This window comes from Bufo bufo, chromosome 5 (genome assembly GCF_905171765.1).
Source record: "Bufo bufo chromosome 5, aBufBuf1.1, whole genome shotgun sequence".
Lineage (NCBI taxonomy): Eukaryota > Metazoa > Chordata > Amphibia > Anura > Bufonidae > Bufo > Bufo bufo.
Window position 1 is genome coordinate 141,931,289 of NC_053393.1, and position 16,977 is coordinate 141,948,265.

The window sequence follows — 16,977 nt, forward strand, 5'->3', positions numbered from 1 at the left end:
CTCTTTTTTTATGTTCTACAGTTCTATGATAATTCTTTCCCACTTATTTCAATAGGACAGTTTCACATGAGAGTATTAAAATGCGCCCGTTAACCCTATGATGTTGTAAGTTCGGATCAGTAGACCGGACACTTGTCCGTAATAGAGGCTCAAAAATATGCCTGTAATACACTTGTTTGAAACTGTCCAGAATGTAATACCGGGTTGTTAAAAAAACAAGATGTATGTGAGGTAGAACCACACAGGTAGTTTTCTGTCTGTAGCAATGTTCCAAATTTCATGGATCCATGGGTGAACCCGGCTCGTTACAACAATGGCCAGATTGTGCTTTACAGATACTGTATAAAAAAACTCTTACATTCTTGGCAAGGAAGGGTTAAAGGTGGAGTCATGTGCTGTGCATTGAGAGATAACAGTGCTTCAACAGTTTTGTCTTCCAAGGGCTGAAGTCCATAGGTTACGCTCTTTTAAACAATGATTCTTAAAGTGCCCCCTTGCACTAAGCTCCTCCACTTTTCTAAAGTGGCAAATATGGCATGCACCATAATTAGTGACTTTTTACACCACAGTAGTGGGTAAACACTTTAGTAAATGCCCCTCACTGTCTACCCTGCCACTTTATCCCCTCTACAGCGTTTTCAGCTGCGCAGGAGCAGAAGTCCTTGTGACGCTACAGTTTTTACCAGAATAAAAGATGACCATGCTTATAAATCCAATATGGTGGTTGCATCTTCCTGTTTCTAGGCAGCTGTGTAAACTAATTTGGGCATTGCCTGCCACCCCTGCACTAGTAAGTCTAAGGCCTCTTTCACACGGGCGTTGCGGGAAAATGTGCGGGTGCGTTGCGGGAACACCCGCAATTTTTCAGCGCGAGTGCAAAACATTGTAATGCGTTTTGCACTCGCGTGAGAAAAATCACGCATGTTTGATACCCAAACCCAAACTTCTTCACAGAAGTTCGGGCTTGGGATCGGTGTTCTGTAGATTGTATTATTTTAATACATAGCATTCTGAATACAAAATGCATAGTAAACTAGCGCTGGAGGGGTTAAAAAAAAAAAAAAAAGTAACTCACCTTAGTCCACTTGATCGCGTAGCCCGGCATCTCCTTCTGTCTCCTTTGCTGAAAAGGACCTGTGGTGAGCATTAATTACAGGTAAAGGACCTTTGGTGACGTCACTCCGGTCATCACATGATCCATCACCATGGTAAAAGATCATGTGATGACCGGAGTGATGTCACCAAAGGTTCTTTACCTGTAATTAATGCTCACCACAGGTCCTGTTCAGCAAAGGAGACAGAAGGAGATGCCGAGCCGCGATCAAGTGGACTAAGGTGAGTTAAATTATTATTATTTTTTTTAACCCCTCCAGCGCTGTTTTACTATGCATTCTGTATTCAGAATGCTATTATTTTCCCTTATAACCATGTTATAAGGGAAAATAATAATGATCGGGTCTCCATCCCGATCGTCTCCTAGCAACCGTGCGTGAAAATCGCACCGCATCCGCACTTGCTTGCGGATGCTTGCGATTTTCACGCAGCCCCATTCACTTCTATGGGGCCTGCGTTGCGTGAAAAACGCAGAATATAGAGCATGCTGCGATTTTCACGCAACGCACAAGTGATGCGTGAAAATCACTGCTCATGTGAACAGCCCCATAGAAATGAATGGGTCGGTATTCAGTGCGGGTGCAATGCCCGTGTGAAAGGGGCCTAAGGGACACCTAAATGAATAGCACTTTCACAAATGTCCTTTTAACCCCTTAATGAGGACCTTTCACCACAGTATACAGTGCAGTTTGCAGGCAGCATGTTATAGAGCAGGAGGAGCTGAGCAGATTGATATATAGTTTTTTGGGAAAAGATTCATCATAACTTTTAAATTATTCCTTTAAATCTCTGCTCTTTCTGAGTCCAGTAGTTAAGTGGGCCGTCTTATCAGTGACAGCATCGGTCTGTGTGTGTATATGGAGATAGCTGTCAGTCACTGATAAATCTGCCCATTTGGTTATTCAGAAGAGAGATTTAAATACTGGGTGGTACATTTTCATCTCCCCCCCTCTTCAAAGAGTCATAGCTTTTATTTTTTTTATTTTTTTTTCTGTCACATAGTCCTGTGAGTGGTTGTGGTTTTTTTTGTGGGACCAGTTGTGCTTTCTAATGTGACCATCTAAGGCTGAGTTCACACTGCAGTTATTGGGTCCATTATTTCCATCAGTGATTGGGAGCCCAAACCAGTAGTGAAGCCTACAGAGAGATAAGGTATAATGGACAGTATTGTTGAGCGAATCAAGCTTTGGATCAGAGATACCTCGGTACCAAACCCGACTTTGGATTGCTGTTTTTTAAAGACGCAGATGTGATTATCAAATTAATTCACCAAAGTCTTGTGTGACTTAGGGTGAAACAAATTTTGCCTACATAAAGGCAATACATTTAAATACTGTACGTGGAGACAGCATTAAAACCGAAGTGTTTGAACGAATCAACTTCAGGTGTGTGATCCAAAGCTCGATTTGCTCAACACTAATGGAAAGATCTGCACCTATTCTGTGTTTAGACCCGCACCTGGTTTTGGCTCACAATAACTGATGGAAATAACTGGCAAAATAACTGAAGTGTGAACTTAGCCTTAGGACTTATGCACATGACCGTATGCTTAGTTTGCATCCGACCCATTTATTTCAGTGGGGTCGCAGAAGATGTGGACAGCACACGGTGGACCCGCATGGCCCTTCAAAATAAATAGAACATATCCAATTCTTGTCTGTTTTGCGGACAAGAATAGGACATTTATACAAAAGTTAAAAAGTAAATGGTGTCATGCATTTGGAGTTTTTTTTTTCTTCTTACAACGTTCTCCACACATGTTAAATAACGTGATATTTTGATATTATAGACGTTTTCAGATGCCACCATGCGAATTGTGCGGACAAGAATAGGACATGTTCTATTTTTTTGCGGAACGGATGCGGACAGCACATTCCGGCCCCATAGAAAATAAATGGGTCCGCACCTGTTTCGCAAAATTGCGGAATGGATGCAGACCCATTTTGTGGACGATTGTATGGACCCTTACTGCTCAGATGTCGCAGTTGCTGTTGAGTTTTTTTTATTCGTTTCGTACGATCATTTATTGATTTATAATCAAATGGGAATATATATATGAATATGTGATAGGCTTTGCTCACATTAGTGTTTTGTGCCCTTATAAAAGCAGATGAATTCTACAAGTACACGTAACTATTACCTCACCCCCTTCACAAATCCCTAAAACGGCACCAACATTTTTTTTCAGTAGTAGCCTGCTGTCAGTTCAGTCTTAGGCTACTTTCCCACTAGCGTTTTCCCTTTCCGCTATTGAGATCCGTTATAGGATCTCAATAGTGGGAAAAACGCTTCCGTATTGTTCCCATTAATTGTCAATGGGTACAAAACTGAACTAAACTAAACGGAGTGCACCAGAACGCATTCCATTCCATTTGGTTGTGCTCCCGTCGCGGACAAAATAACACTGCAAGCAGCGTTTTTCTGTCCACGATGTGGTGCGGAGCAAGACAGATCCGTCAGTTTTCTCTGACACAATAGAAAACTGATCCGTCCCCATTGACTTTCAATAGTGTAAAGAAAAACTGGCTTAGCTGCCCATAGCAACCAATCAGATTCCACTTTTCATTTTCCAAAGGAGTTCTGAAAAATGAAAGTTGGAATCCGATTGATTGCTATCGGCAACTAAGCCAGTTGTACTTTACACCACTTTTGATAAATGTCCCCCAATGTCTCTATGTAGTGCAGTCAGTGTACTGTGCACTGTGCCATGTGCAACTTGTGTAGGGGGTGGGGGGGATTACTGACCCACCTGATTCAGGGGCCCACCAGAGGATTCACCTGATTCCCTGTGGGCCAGTCCGAGTCTGGAAGCACCAGATCCCTAGCATAAAGGATGCAAACAATACCCAATGGACCCTATTGATCCCAGCATAGCACAGCATTTTGTCCAGGATTTCCAACGGAATTTGCAATAGTGGTACCTAATGGAGCCTCCACCGCAGATGTGAACAAAGTCTTAAGGGGGTGTGCAAGAATGGTGGCGTTCTTGGCACTGCTTACCCCCTCCCACTTGGCCCTACCTGTAAAGGAACGATTATTTACCTGCTTCCCGGCGATGGCTCCCCGCTCCTTCTCTAGGTCTACGATGCTCTGCTGGGTTCCCTCGATAGCAACATCAACAATGATGCAAGCGCAAGGGGATCTAGTCTCCACGTGACCAAGTGATTGGCTGTAGGCAATGTCAAACCAGAAGTTTACAGAGAGGAAGCCCAGCGGGATATCGCAGGAGCGGGGAGTGAGCGACAGGAAGCAAATCAAGTCTGACAATCCCCCCCCCCCCCCCATTCTTGCACAACTCCTTTAAATAATATCTTCCCTTAAAATAACAAACAAAACATTACCCAGCAAATATAAGGCTACTTTCACACTAGCGTTCTGCTGTCCGCTCGTGAGCTCCGTTTGAAGGGGCTCACGAGCGGAGCAGAACGCTTCCGTCCAGCCCTGATGCAGTCTGAATGGATGCGGATCCGCTCAGACTGCATCAGTCTGGCGGCGTTCAGCCTCCGCTCCGCTCGCCTCCGCACGGCCAGGCGGACAGCTGAACGCTGCTTGCAGCGTTCGGGTGTCCGCCTGGCCGTGCGGAGGCGTGCGGATCCGTCCAGACTTACAATGTAAGTCAATGGGAACGGATCCGCTTGAAGATGACACCATATGGCTCAATCTTCAAGCGGATCCGTCCCCCATTGACTTTACATTGAAAGTCTGAACGGATCCGCTCAGGCTACTTTCGCACTTAGAAATTTTTCTAAGTTATTAATGCAGACGGATCCGTACTGAACGGAGCCTCCGTCTGCATTAATATGATCGGATCCGTTCAGAACGGATCCGATCAAGCGCTAGTGTGAAAGTAGCCTAAGTCGTACTCTGCCGTCGGCTGACTGTCTTGGTTATGCTTGTTTCTCCTTTTCTGTTTAAAAAAAAAAAAAGTGAGGACTTGGCAGCCCTGCAAGCAAGGTGATACCTTTACTTCTTAAATACCTGCCTTCCTGGTTTGTGACATCAAGAACTGTGTTCTCCACAGATAAGATAGCAGGGCATAGACTGACAAGCGCACATATGCGAACTGTTCTTTCTGAGCCGCCTGCTTAACTACAGGACCTGCATCCTGCTGCCTGGGGGAGAACGGTTACAGACCTGATATTGTGGGGAAGAAAAGCGGCTCCGTAAATCAGAACCATGTTTAGTTACCAGTATATCACCTCCGATCAACTGACGGGTTTTGACAAATACAAGGTAAGAAAAAAACAACTTTTAATTCACACAAGTGTATAAGCCTGACGTGAAATAATTGATAGTGCTAAATTGTGATTGTCACGTGCTGCTGTATGGCATGTCACAGCTTCACCAATGTAACACAGACCGGCAGGGGACCACTGGACCAGTCCGGGATTGAACAGGTGAGTCTTGTTGCATTATGATATCCCATAAGCAGCTGCAATTGTATTGTTTTAGAGGCCAGAATAACCCTAAGGGGTCATTCACGCGACCGTATGAATGGGTCCGCATCCGTTCCACAATTTCAATGGGGCTGCAAAAGATGCGGACAGCACACCGTGTGCTCTCCACATCTGTTGTTCCATTCCGTGGCCGTGGGTTTCCTGATGCAGTTTTGGAAGCCAAAATCAGGAGTGGATCATATAGAAAGAGAAAGTATAAGGTTTCATGGACACGAACGTAATTTTAGTCCATGTCCGTTCCGTTTTTTACTTTGGCGCGCATACGGAACCATTCATTTTATTGGGGCCGCAAAAAACATAAATAACTTCATGCGCATTCCATGTCCGTTGCACAAAAAAATAGAACATGTCCTATTCTTGTCCGTTTTGCGGACAAGGACAGACATTGTTACAATGGATCCGCCAAAAAATGGATGCAACACTGATGTCGCACGGATGTGTGTATGAGCCCTAAGGGACAGATATGACTTCTGTTTTTTAACAGTCGCAGCATGTCGCATATTGAAGTGCGACACCATAGACTATCATTATAAAAATTGTCGCGTGACATTTGTGCGACAAATGTCGTTGTGTAGACCTAGCCTTATAGTAGTTGATTACGGCAGCATACAAGGATTTAAACCAATGGGATCTGAGGTATCTTACAACTGGCATCCATTGAGGATGGTGTTGGCACAGCTCATGTATCTGTGGCATGCAATGGACATAACTCTACACCTAATTATGGGAAGGTACATCCAAATACAGGGTGTGGTTATATTACCACTGAGAGTTCTTAACAGGTAAGTGAATTTAATTTTCCAAAACCCCATTCTCTGTGCTGCTTTCAGACCATACTGAAGATTTCTAAATTGAAATCCACAGTAAATTGAAAGTCACAGTAAAACTAGTGGCAAAATCAGCATGTAGCACTTCCCTATATTGCAGACCATAAACTTAGGCTGCTTTGGATTAGCAGAACTTCCATGGGTAGCAAAAGCATTCACCTGTACATCAGCCATAGAGCAATCTTAGGCCAGGTTCACATCTGCACTGCTGGAGTTCACAGTATCTGGCATAGCCAGATACCACCATGCACCACCAGGTCCCCCATTCACTGTAATGGGATCCGGCAGGAATCTGTCCGCTTTCCTGCATATATGCCAGCTTTCTGCTGGACAGAAAATGTTGCATGCAGTATTTTTGTCTGGCTGAAAGCTGTAGATCACAACGCAGATGTGAACTTGACCTTAAAGACCAGACAGTTAGGAATTTAAACTAAAACTGTGAAATGTATGGGAACAAAGGTGATTGATTCCCTCTTTAGGACTCATGCAGATGGCTGTTTCCCGGCCATTTGTGCACAGTATCACAGCCATCTGCATCACGGATGCGGACCCATTCTTCAAACCAGAAAGTGCGGTGAGGACCTCAGCACCGCAAAAAAATATTACTTGTTTTTAAGTTGAATGAGTCTGTATCCATCTGTGGAAACCGCACGGATGTTGCCCATGCATTGGGGACCGCAAGTTGCAACAAGTGGCAAATTATGGTGTGGCCAAGAAGCAGCAAAATTATACGTCTAACCATGCTTGCTGCAATTATAAAGGAGGGTGTGGGGCCTACATAACCTTAATATTAATGATTATTTATGGCAATTTTCTGGTGCATGTGACAATCTACACCAGTTCCTAACATGTGTCTCTTAATAAACTCCATCTTAAACTAGATCAAGACTGGCTTTGGAAATGTCCTCTGCAGTGTTTAGGGACCTTTTTTATTTTATTATTTTCCAAATCCGGCGGCACTGTGATTACAGGTTTGGTGTTACGTGCAGGACTTTTTCTCCTGTCAAAAATAACTGATGTGTGACGGAATTGGCAAAAACTGATGCAAACTGAGGACAACTGATGCATAAAATAACAGATTTTTTATTTATCTTTTTTACTTTTCTGTTCTCTTGACAGATCAGAAGAACGGAAAGCTCAGCGCAGAGGTGAAGTCTGCCTAAGGGCTCGTTCACACGATCGTTGGTGTCCCGTTCCCGTATTGCGGACCGCATTTGCGGATCCGCAATACACGGGCACCGTTTTGTTGTCATTCCGTTGCGGACTTATTAATTTTAATGGGTCCGCAAATCCGGAGATGCGGAACGGAAGCATGGAACGAAACACTACCGAGTGCTTTCTGGGGTTCTGTTCCGTGCCTCCGCAACGTAAAAAGATAGAACATGCTCTATCTTTTTGCGGAACGGAGGGATCGCGGACCCATTCTAGTGAATGGGTCTGCGATCCCAATACGCCTGCCCCACAGAAGGTGCCCTTGCATGGCGGGCTGCAATTTGCAGTTCACAGCACGGGCACAGGACACCAACGGGAGACCGGAGTGTGAACGAGCCCTAAGAATGCATTTTTCTAATTAAGACTGGCATATGAAGCATCAGTCGGGTAGGATTTGCCAAATTTATTAAGGAGATGCATCTTTTGTCTGCAAAGCAAGTCTGTGCCAGCTTTGCAGGGGTGCACCACCAATGAGGCCAGGCAGCACCAGGCATGGGCAAGAGGGGGGTAGCCGAAGGGCCATGGGCTGAAGGGAAGGGGTTAGGTTAAGAAATTGGCATTGGGAAGGGGAAGGGGGGTTCAGTTTTTGTCTCAGGCAGCAGAAAGGCTAGGTGCACCCCTGCAGCTATGAGCTGGTGTAGATTTGTGCTGTGATTTCTGCCAGCTTGTGTCCAACATAAAAAGTCAGAATTATTTTTTTATGAAAATGCTGTTTGTGCCAAAAATTGCAGCATTTGTAAGCAAGAAAACAGTCTTTGATAAATGTCCCCATAGTGTATTATCAGTATAGCTCTACATCTCTCCATGCTTTTCATAAGGGAATTTAGTTTAGCACCTGACTATTGTCTGGTGTGTTAGCCATCTAAGTGAAAAGGGCTGATGATTAATTAACCAAAATTAGATCTTATTTCTTCTTGTGGCCTAATTCTGCCCTTACAGACTGGATTCTGTTGCAAGTTGACATTAAGGCTGGGTTCACACGGGCGTTGCGGGAAAATGTGCGGGTGCGTTGCGGGAACACAGAAGTTCGTGCTTGGGATTGGTGTTCTGTAGATTGTATTATTTCCCCTTATAACATAGTTATAAGGGAAAATAATAGCATTCTGAATACAGAATGCATAGTAAAATAGCGCTGGAGGGGTTAAAAAAAAAAATATAATAATTTAACTCACCTTAGTCCACTTGATTGCGCAGCTCGGCATCTCCTTCTGTCTCCTTTGATGAACAGTACCTTTGGTGAGCATTAATTGCAGGTAAAGGACCTTTGGTGACGTCACTCCGGTCATCACATGATCCATCACCATGGTAAAAGATCATGTGATGAATCATTTGATGACCGGAGTGACGTCACCAAAGGTCCTTTACCTGTAATTAATGCTCACCACAGGTCCTGTTCAGCAAAGGAGACAGAAGGAGATGCCGGGCCGCGATCAAGTGGACTAAGGTGAGTTAAATTTTTTTAATTTTATTTTTTTAACCCCTCCAGCGCTGTTTTACTATGCATTCTGTATTCAGAATGCTATTATTTTCCCTTATAACCATGTTATAAGGGAAAATAATAATGATCGGGTCTCCATCCCGATCGTCTCCTAGCAACAGTGTGTGAAAATCGCACCGCATCCGCACTTGCTAGCGGATGCTTGCGATTTTCACGCAGCCCCATTCACTTCTATGGGGCTTGCGTTGCGTGAAAAACGCAGAATATAGAGCATGCTGCGATTTTCACGCAACGCACAAGTGATGCATGAAAATCACCGCTCATGTGAACAGCCCCATAGAAATGAATGGGTCGGTATTCAGTGCGGGTGCAATGCGTTCACCTCACGCATCGCATCCGCGCGGAATACTCGCCCGTGTGAAAGGGGCCTAAGGCTACACGACGGTTGTTAGTGCGACATGCTGCTAAGCCCTTGTTGCACCCAAGTGTTCCAGTGTAGATGGCTGCCATAGGAATGAATGCGGTCACAGTGCGACTTGCATGTTTGCTGCGACTGCGAAACGAGAATAGCAACAAATCCAATGCTGCTGCATTTTTTACGATTCGTGTGTCACTGTTGCAGCAAATGTGTGAGTCACGCTGCGGCCCTATTAATTCCTATGACATCCTTGCCAATATTCGACACATGTAGCCATATCCTAAAAGTAAAGCCAAATCATATGTAATGAACTTTGTTTATTTTCCCCTCCCCCACGACAGCACCTTAGAGAGATTGCTCCTCCCCAGGACAGGAAACCTGCAGCATAAAAAGGTGGAGCCACTCTCCCACCTCAGTGAGGTTTCCTGTCCTAGTACGGGAGCCTGCAGTTCAGTTTGTCCTGACCTGGAAGCCCTGGTAGATACTGGAGGGTCAGTGACAACAATTCCTTCTTACCTGCCTTAAAGATTCCTCCCCCATAGGTATGGGGTTGAAGGAATATGTGAAAGCGGCAAAGACCGGGAGTCCGCAGCAGGCAGAAGGTGTCGGTCCCTCAGGTGAGGAGAACCGCACCATCGTGGGGAGTGTGGCCAGAAGGCCCCAGTGTAAGCGCAGACCAGCCAGGACGCCACCGGACGCAGACGCGATGTGATGGCGTCATACAGGAAGTCCATGCGTTCCACGGCCGTGCGCTTCCGGTCAGGTGACCGGAAGTTCGGCATCTTTAAAGAGTTATAAGGTAAGGTAGCGATCCGGACGTTCAAGTCTGCTGCGGCTGCATATAGGGTGTCGGAGGGAAGGCGATAGACAGCAGAAGTTCTGTCCCGAAGTGGTGTCCATGGCGTGGTGGGTCTGCAGGATACAGTGGATCTCTCAGGTGAGAGGGGTACTCTGGTGGCATATGGTAATTGTTTGCAATGTTGATTACATACAGGATTTCCGACTATTATGGAAGAGGAAAGCAGGTCTGAAGGCGCAGACATTGAGATCTTGCTGCCTGTATTGTGAGTTCTAATGTTGGTCCTTAAAGGGTTAAGGCTGTTTTCTTAGATATGGGTGTGTTTCCTTTTCTTAGACTGTGCCTAAAAAAGGGGCGACCAAGAAAAAGAATAAGGAATGCCCTATCTGCAAATGCCCGCTGACATCTTCATATACTAAGAAGCTCTGTCAGTAGTGCATTGAAAAAACGGTGGCGGAAGAGACTCCGAGTATTTTGAAAGATTTGAAATCTCTTATGTCCGAAGTTAAAGTGTCCCTGAAAGCCGGTAGAAAGAGGAGAAGAGCGGTGAGGCAGGAGTCAGATGTGGAGTCAGAAGACAGCGAGTCTCATTCTGTGGATGGGGACTCTGATGATTCCTCCTCTTCAGAAGATGAAGCGAGAGAAAGGAAGTTCCTGTTTCCAGTGGAAGATACGGACAAATTACTAAAAGTTATTCTATCTACCCTGGAGTTAGAGGACACCAGGGAGGATAGATCAGTGGAAGTTGCCGTATTCGAGGGTCTTAGGGAAAGAAAGCGTAGATGTTTCCCTGTTCATAAATCTATTTTCAGATTAAATTTTTTATTGAGTTTTTCAAATAAGTGGATAAAAATGCGATACAAAAGGTAACAAATTGCAATGTCATGCAATGCCTTATACATTGTAGAGTAATCTCCAGACAAAGGAGGTAACAAGGTATAATTTCCCATGCGTAAAAGCAGTAAGAACATGTGGCAACACATGAGCGGAAAAAAAAATAAAAAATCACATTGTTTACATGAAGCAAAGAAGGCTATATGAATCTAAGCCTAATAAGCATGTACATAACAAAAAAGAAAGGGAAAAAACAAACATAGGGGAGCACAGAACTGTAGGACACAGACAAAGAGGAAAGGCATAGGGGAAGGATAGGGTAGGGGAATGCGGGATTATAGACTGGCATTACGGAACTCATCTGATCCTCGGAAAGTTTCCCAAGGGCCCCAGGTTTGAACGAATCAAGAGGTGTCCTGAGGAGAAACGCAGATGAGATCTTCCATCCGCTGATGTAGGGCAATTTCTTCAAACCATTCCTCCGGGGAGGGAGGCGTAGGTGATTTCCAATGGCGAGGGACGACCGTTTTAGCAGCCTGTAACATATACTTAAGGAGCGAAACCTTAAAAGCAGGGATGGTCAGATCGAAAATAAACAACAAAAGTGCTTCAGGAGCGTTGGGAATGGATATTCCCGTCACTACCCGCACAATACGGTGCACAAAGTTCCAGAAAGGTCGCAGGATGGTGCAATTCCACCAAATGTGTAGCAAGGTGCCTTCGTCAGTACAGCACCTCCAACAGCGATCCGAAGCAGATGGAAACCATCTGTGGAGCACAGACGGCACTCTGTACCACCTGGAAAGGACTTTATAATTTGTCTCCTGCGCCTTAGTGGAAATTACTGCTTTATGAGAAAGAAGAAAACCTGTTTCCATTGAGATGGGGTGAGGTCATTCCCCAGATCACGATTCCAGGCGTGGCAGAAGGAGGGGAGCTGGTCAGAGGTCTGGAGAACAAGCAAGTTGTAAATGGTGGAAATGTCCCTGAAGACAGCAGAGGGGGCAAGACACATTTGTTCAAACACCGTAAGGCTCCTGCGTAAAGTGTGGGTGGCACGTATAGAAGAGTAAAAATGTTGGAGTTGTACGTATTCAAAGTTATGCCTGGGGCGTATTAGAGAGGGCTCCATCAATTGATTTAAGTGCTTCAATCCCGCGGTAGTGAGGACATCACAGAACCGAAGGGGGCGCAATTTAGTAGCAGTGAGGAAGGGTTTCGAAGATTGTCCTGGTCGAAATGCTGGGTTATCAGTGATCGGCGTTAGAGGGCCAGACGTATCAATGAGGAGTGTACGCCGATTAATGGACGCAATTGACGCGAAAGTGTGATTGGCTGTGAAGGACAGTGGGGGGATTTTAAAACCCGGCTTGCCTGCTAACCATGGAAGGACCGTGAGCGCGTATGAGGAAGAGGCGCGTGCAATATTGACCCACGTTTTACTGGAATCTGAACGCAACATGTCCAAAAGTCTGGCGTATACCGCAGAGTAGTGATATAGTTTACAATCTGGCAAACCAACACCCCCAAGTTCTTTAGACCGGGTCAGAACCTCCCATTTTATTCGCGGCCTACCAGGGGCCCACACAAAACGCGTGAAACAGCGTCTGAGTTGTGACCAAAAATTGAGCGGTAATCGGATGGGTATGGTTTGCAAGAGGTAAAGCAGCTTGGGCAGTAGGTTCATTTTCAAAATGCTGACCCTGCCGAACCAAGAGAAGTCTCGGCGGTGCCATGCATCTAGGTCTTTCTGGAAGCTTCGTAGAAGTGGGGCAAAGTTCAACTTGAAAAGGGCGGTAGCTCCGTAGAGATTTTAACCCCAAGATATTTAATCCCCGCCGATGGCCACTTGAATGGGAACGTAGATTTAAGCGATGAGACTAGTGTTTGAGGTAAGGATATATTCAGTGCCTCTGATTTGGTCATGTTGATTTTAAAATTTGTCCATTTACCAAAGAGTGCGATCTCTCGCAGAAGGGACGGGAGGGCGATTTGGGGGTTAGTGATATATAGCAAGAGGTCATCCGCAAAGGCCGCTCATTTATGTTCCACATCGCCAATCGTGACCCCTGAGATGTCTGGGTTAGCACGGATCGCGGAGAGGAGGTGCTCCATTACTAGAACGTACTGAAGAGGAGACAGGGGACATCCCTGGCGCGTGCCATTGCGGATGAGAAAGGGCGGAGAAAGGGCACCATTGATTCTAATTCTGGCCGAGGGCTGGTGGTAGAGACTCAGTATTTTTCCCAAAAGATTTGGCCCAAACCCAGTTTAGACAGGACAGATCGAAGAGAGTGCCAAGATATACGATCGAAGGCTTTCTCCGCGTCTAAGGACAAAATCATAAGAGGGGTGTTGGAGACTTTTGCGTGGTGTATAATGTCCAAGGTCCTGAGAGTGTTGTCGCGAGCCTCCCTTCTCGGGACAAAACCCACCTGGTCGTTGTGTATTAGAGAGGGCAAGAAAGCGTTCAATCTATTAGCTAATAATTTGGCGTATATTTTTAAATCTACGTTCAACAAAGAGATGGGACGGTAACTAGCACACAAATGGGGATCTTTGTCGGGCTTAGGGATAACCGCGATGTGGGCCATAGTGGATTGGGGGGGAAAGGGGTCTTGGGGAGACACCGCATTGAAGACCTTCACCAGAAAGGGAGCAAGGATGGTGGAGAAAGATTTAAAGAAGCCAGCGGTGAACCCATCAGGGCCCGGACTCTTACCGCCCGGAAGGGACGCGATCACTTCCTTTAGTTCCCCTTCTGAAAAAGGCGTCTCCAAGGTAGTAGCCTGTTCGGTGGATAATTTAGGACAATCGCTCAACAGGTAGGGAGAATCGTCTGATTCCCTAGCAGAAGTTCATAAATCTATTTTAGCGGTAATAGAGAAAGAATGGAAAAAGCCAGATAAGAAGCCATTTATTTCAAAAACCTTTAAACTAAAGTACCCCTTTGAGGAAGAGGCATCTACATCCTGGGATAAGGTCTCAAGACTTGATGTAGCCATTTCAAAAATTTCTAAGAGATCGTCCTTACCTTTTGAGGATATGGGGTTTTTAAGGGACCCTTTAGATAAGAGAATAGATTCTTCACTTAAAAATACTTGGGAGATCTTATTGAACCATAAAAATACTTGGGAGTCTTCTGCGGCTGCATTTAGGCCTAGTATAGCCGCCACAGTAGTCGCGAGGTCAATGTCTCTATGGCTGGATAGACTGGAAGGGCAGATTAGGGACAAGTGTCCTAGGGAGCAGTTGTTAGCGTCCATTTCCACATTTCAAAAGGAAATATTTATTGCGGATGCCTCGGTGGATGCGGTGAGACCGGAAGCCAGAGCCGCATACCTTTCCAATTCTGCACGCCGAGCTTTGTGTCTTAAAAATTGGAAAGGGGGAGATATGCCTTCGAAGCTGAGGCTATGTGGCATTCCCTGGAGTCCTTCACCCAGTTTAAGCCGTATAAATGGCCCTTTCGGAACCCGTCCAGATTCCAGAGTAAGAAGCAGACGGGAGATAGAGAGCAGGGAGCAAGGCTTAGATCTGGGAATAAGGCTGGGTTCAGACCTGAGCGTATTTGATATGCGCGTTTAACGCGCGTTTTTGTCGCGCGTTTTTATGCGCGTTTTTTGCAATAGTAAACGCGCGTTTGACGCGCGTTTGTGTGATTGACTGCAGTGTCCTATGGCCACAAACGCGCGTGAAAATGCCCCAAAGAAGCTCAAGAACTTGTTTGAGCGTAGGGCGTTTTTCAGCGCGTTCAAACGCGCTGTAAAACGCTCAAGTGAGAACCAGGGCCATAGGGAAGCATTGGTTTTTATGTGTTGAGCGTTTTACAGCGCGTTTGAACGCGCTGTAAAACGCTCAAGTGTGAACCCAGCCTAAGGCCTTGTTCACACTTCAGTGTTTGGTCAGTGATTTCCATCAGTGATTTGTGAGCCAAAACCAGAAGTGGAGCCTCCACAGACATGAGGTAGAAGTAAAAGATCTGCTCCTGTTCTGTGTTTAGAGCAGCACCTGGTTTTGGCTCACAAATCACTGATGGAAATCACTGACCAAACACTGAAGTGTGAACGAGGCCTAAGGGTTTTTGTTTAGATCAGCCTCAGCCCGTGCAGAAAAACAGGGAAAGCAATGACGCCATGATCCCAGTAGGAGGAAGATTCAAATTCTTCCTTCCTGCTTGGGAGAAGATTGCAGGAAAATGGCTGGTAGGACTTCTGCAGGAAGGTCTAAAATTGGAATTCTTGAGACATCCCGCAGAAAGATTTGTGATCTCAAGATCCTCTCTCGCAATGATGCAAGAAATAAAAAAACAGACAAGAATGTGTTGATTCCTGTCCCAGAGTTAGAGCTAGGGAGAGGTTTCTATTCTACTCTGTTCCTAGTGAAGAAACCAGATGGGTCATACAGGACGATTATAAATCTAAAACTCCTGAACAAATTTCTGAGGGCCAGAAAATTAAAAATGGAAACTATCAGGTCAGCAATCTATCTTTTATCTCCAGGATGCCATATGGCGGTTCTGGATTTAAAGGATGCCTACCATCATATCCCGATACATCCAGACCACCAGAGATTCCTCAGGGTGGCTGTAAAAACCGATTCCGGTGTTCTTCACCTTTAGTTCCAGGCACTACCCTTTGGCCTCTCTATGGTGCCTCGGATCTTTACCAAGGTAGTGGCGGAGATGGTTTCCTTCATCAGAAAGGAGGACATCACGTTCATGCCACGAGATGAGCAGGGACGTCCCTGGAGTCGGTAATAAAATTATCAGATTTAACGCTTTCATCCCTGAGCTGGTGGAAGGATGCAGAGAATTTGACTCAGAATCTTCCCTGGTCCTTTCCGGAACCAGTAGTAGTAACTACAGACGCCAGCCCCTGGGGATGGGGGGCTCATGTGGAGGATCAGATTTTTCAGGGAGAATGAATGGTCCCAGGGTCAGAGACATTTTTCTTCAAACCGGAAAGAGCTAAGGGCGGTCTTACTAGCTTTGAGAGCAGCTCTACCTATGATCCAGAACAGGCATGCGAGAGTAATGTCCGACAATCGGGCGGTCGTCTCATACCTCAATCATCAGGGAGGAAACAGGTCAGATTCCTTACGGAGGGAGACGGAATGGATATTCGAAGAAATAGAAGGGAGAGTTCTACATCTCTCAGCCATTCACATAAGAGGGGTCGAGAATTCTCAAACTGATTTCTTGAGTCGCCATAGGTTGTGTCAGGGGGAATGGTCTCTGAATCCAGAGGTTTTTTCCCAGATAGTAGATTTATGGGGTCTTCCATCAGTAGACATGTTCGCCACAAGGGAAAACAGAAAGGTAGAAAAGTTATTTTCCCTCAGTCCAAGGGAGTACCCATCTAGAGTGGATGCCTTCCTCCAGAGATGGGACTTCCCTCTAGGTTATGCCTTTCCCCCTCTACAGTTGATTCCGCTATTGATAAGGAAGATCAGGTACGAGGAAGCAAGAGTGATCCTAATAGCGCCCTTCTGGCCGAAGAGGGCATGGTTTTCCCTTTTGAGAGCCATGTCAGTTTCGGACCCATGGATTCTGCCAGGGATCCCAAACCTGTTGTCGCAGGGTCCAGTGTTCCACCCGGAAGTAGAGTCTCTACACCTTTCGGCGTGGAATTTAAAAGGTCATTTTTAGCCAGTCAGGGATTTTCAAAGGAAGTCATTTCCACTCTAATGAAAAGTAGGAAAGAGGTGACAAACGTTATCTATGCGCGAGTCTGGAGAAAGTTCCTGTCCCTTATAGGCGTAGAAAGAGTTTCTTGGCCGTTAGAATTCTCGGTGGTTCAGGTGTTAGAATTCCTCCAGAGAGGGTTGTCCCTAGGGTTAGCAAAGAGTACACTGAAGGTGCAGGTGTCAGTCTTAGG

At 45.7% G+C, this 16,977-nt stretch overlaps 1 protein-coding gene across 1 annotated transcript in view; it reads left to right on the plus strand.

The window, feature by feature from the left end:
* The first annotated feature begins 10,759 nt into the window (after window positions 1-10,759).
* LOC121002432 (ethanolaminephosphotransferase 1-like) overlaps window positions 10,760-16,977 on the plus strand; it is a 71,929-nt gene continuing 65,711 nt past the window's right edge. The window contains exons 1-3 of the mRNA XM_040433889.1: window positions 10,760-11,014; window positions 11,934-12,126; window positions 16,524-16,804. Coding sequence (XP_040289823.1) covers window positions 10,760-11,014; window positions 11,934-12,126; window positions 16,524-16,804 — 729 coding nt within the window. The remainder of the gene's footprint in view (window positions 11,015-11,933; window positions 12,127-16,523; window positions 16,805-16,977) is intronic.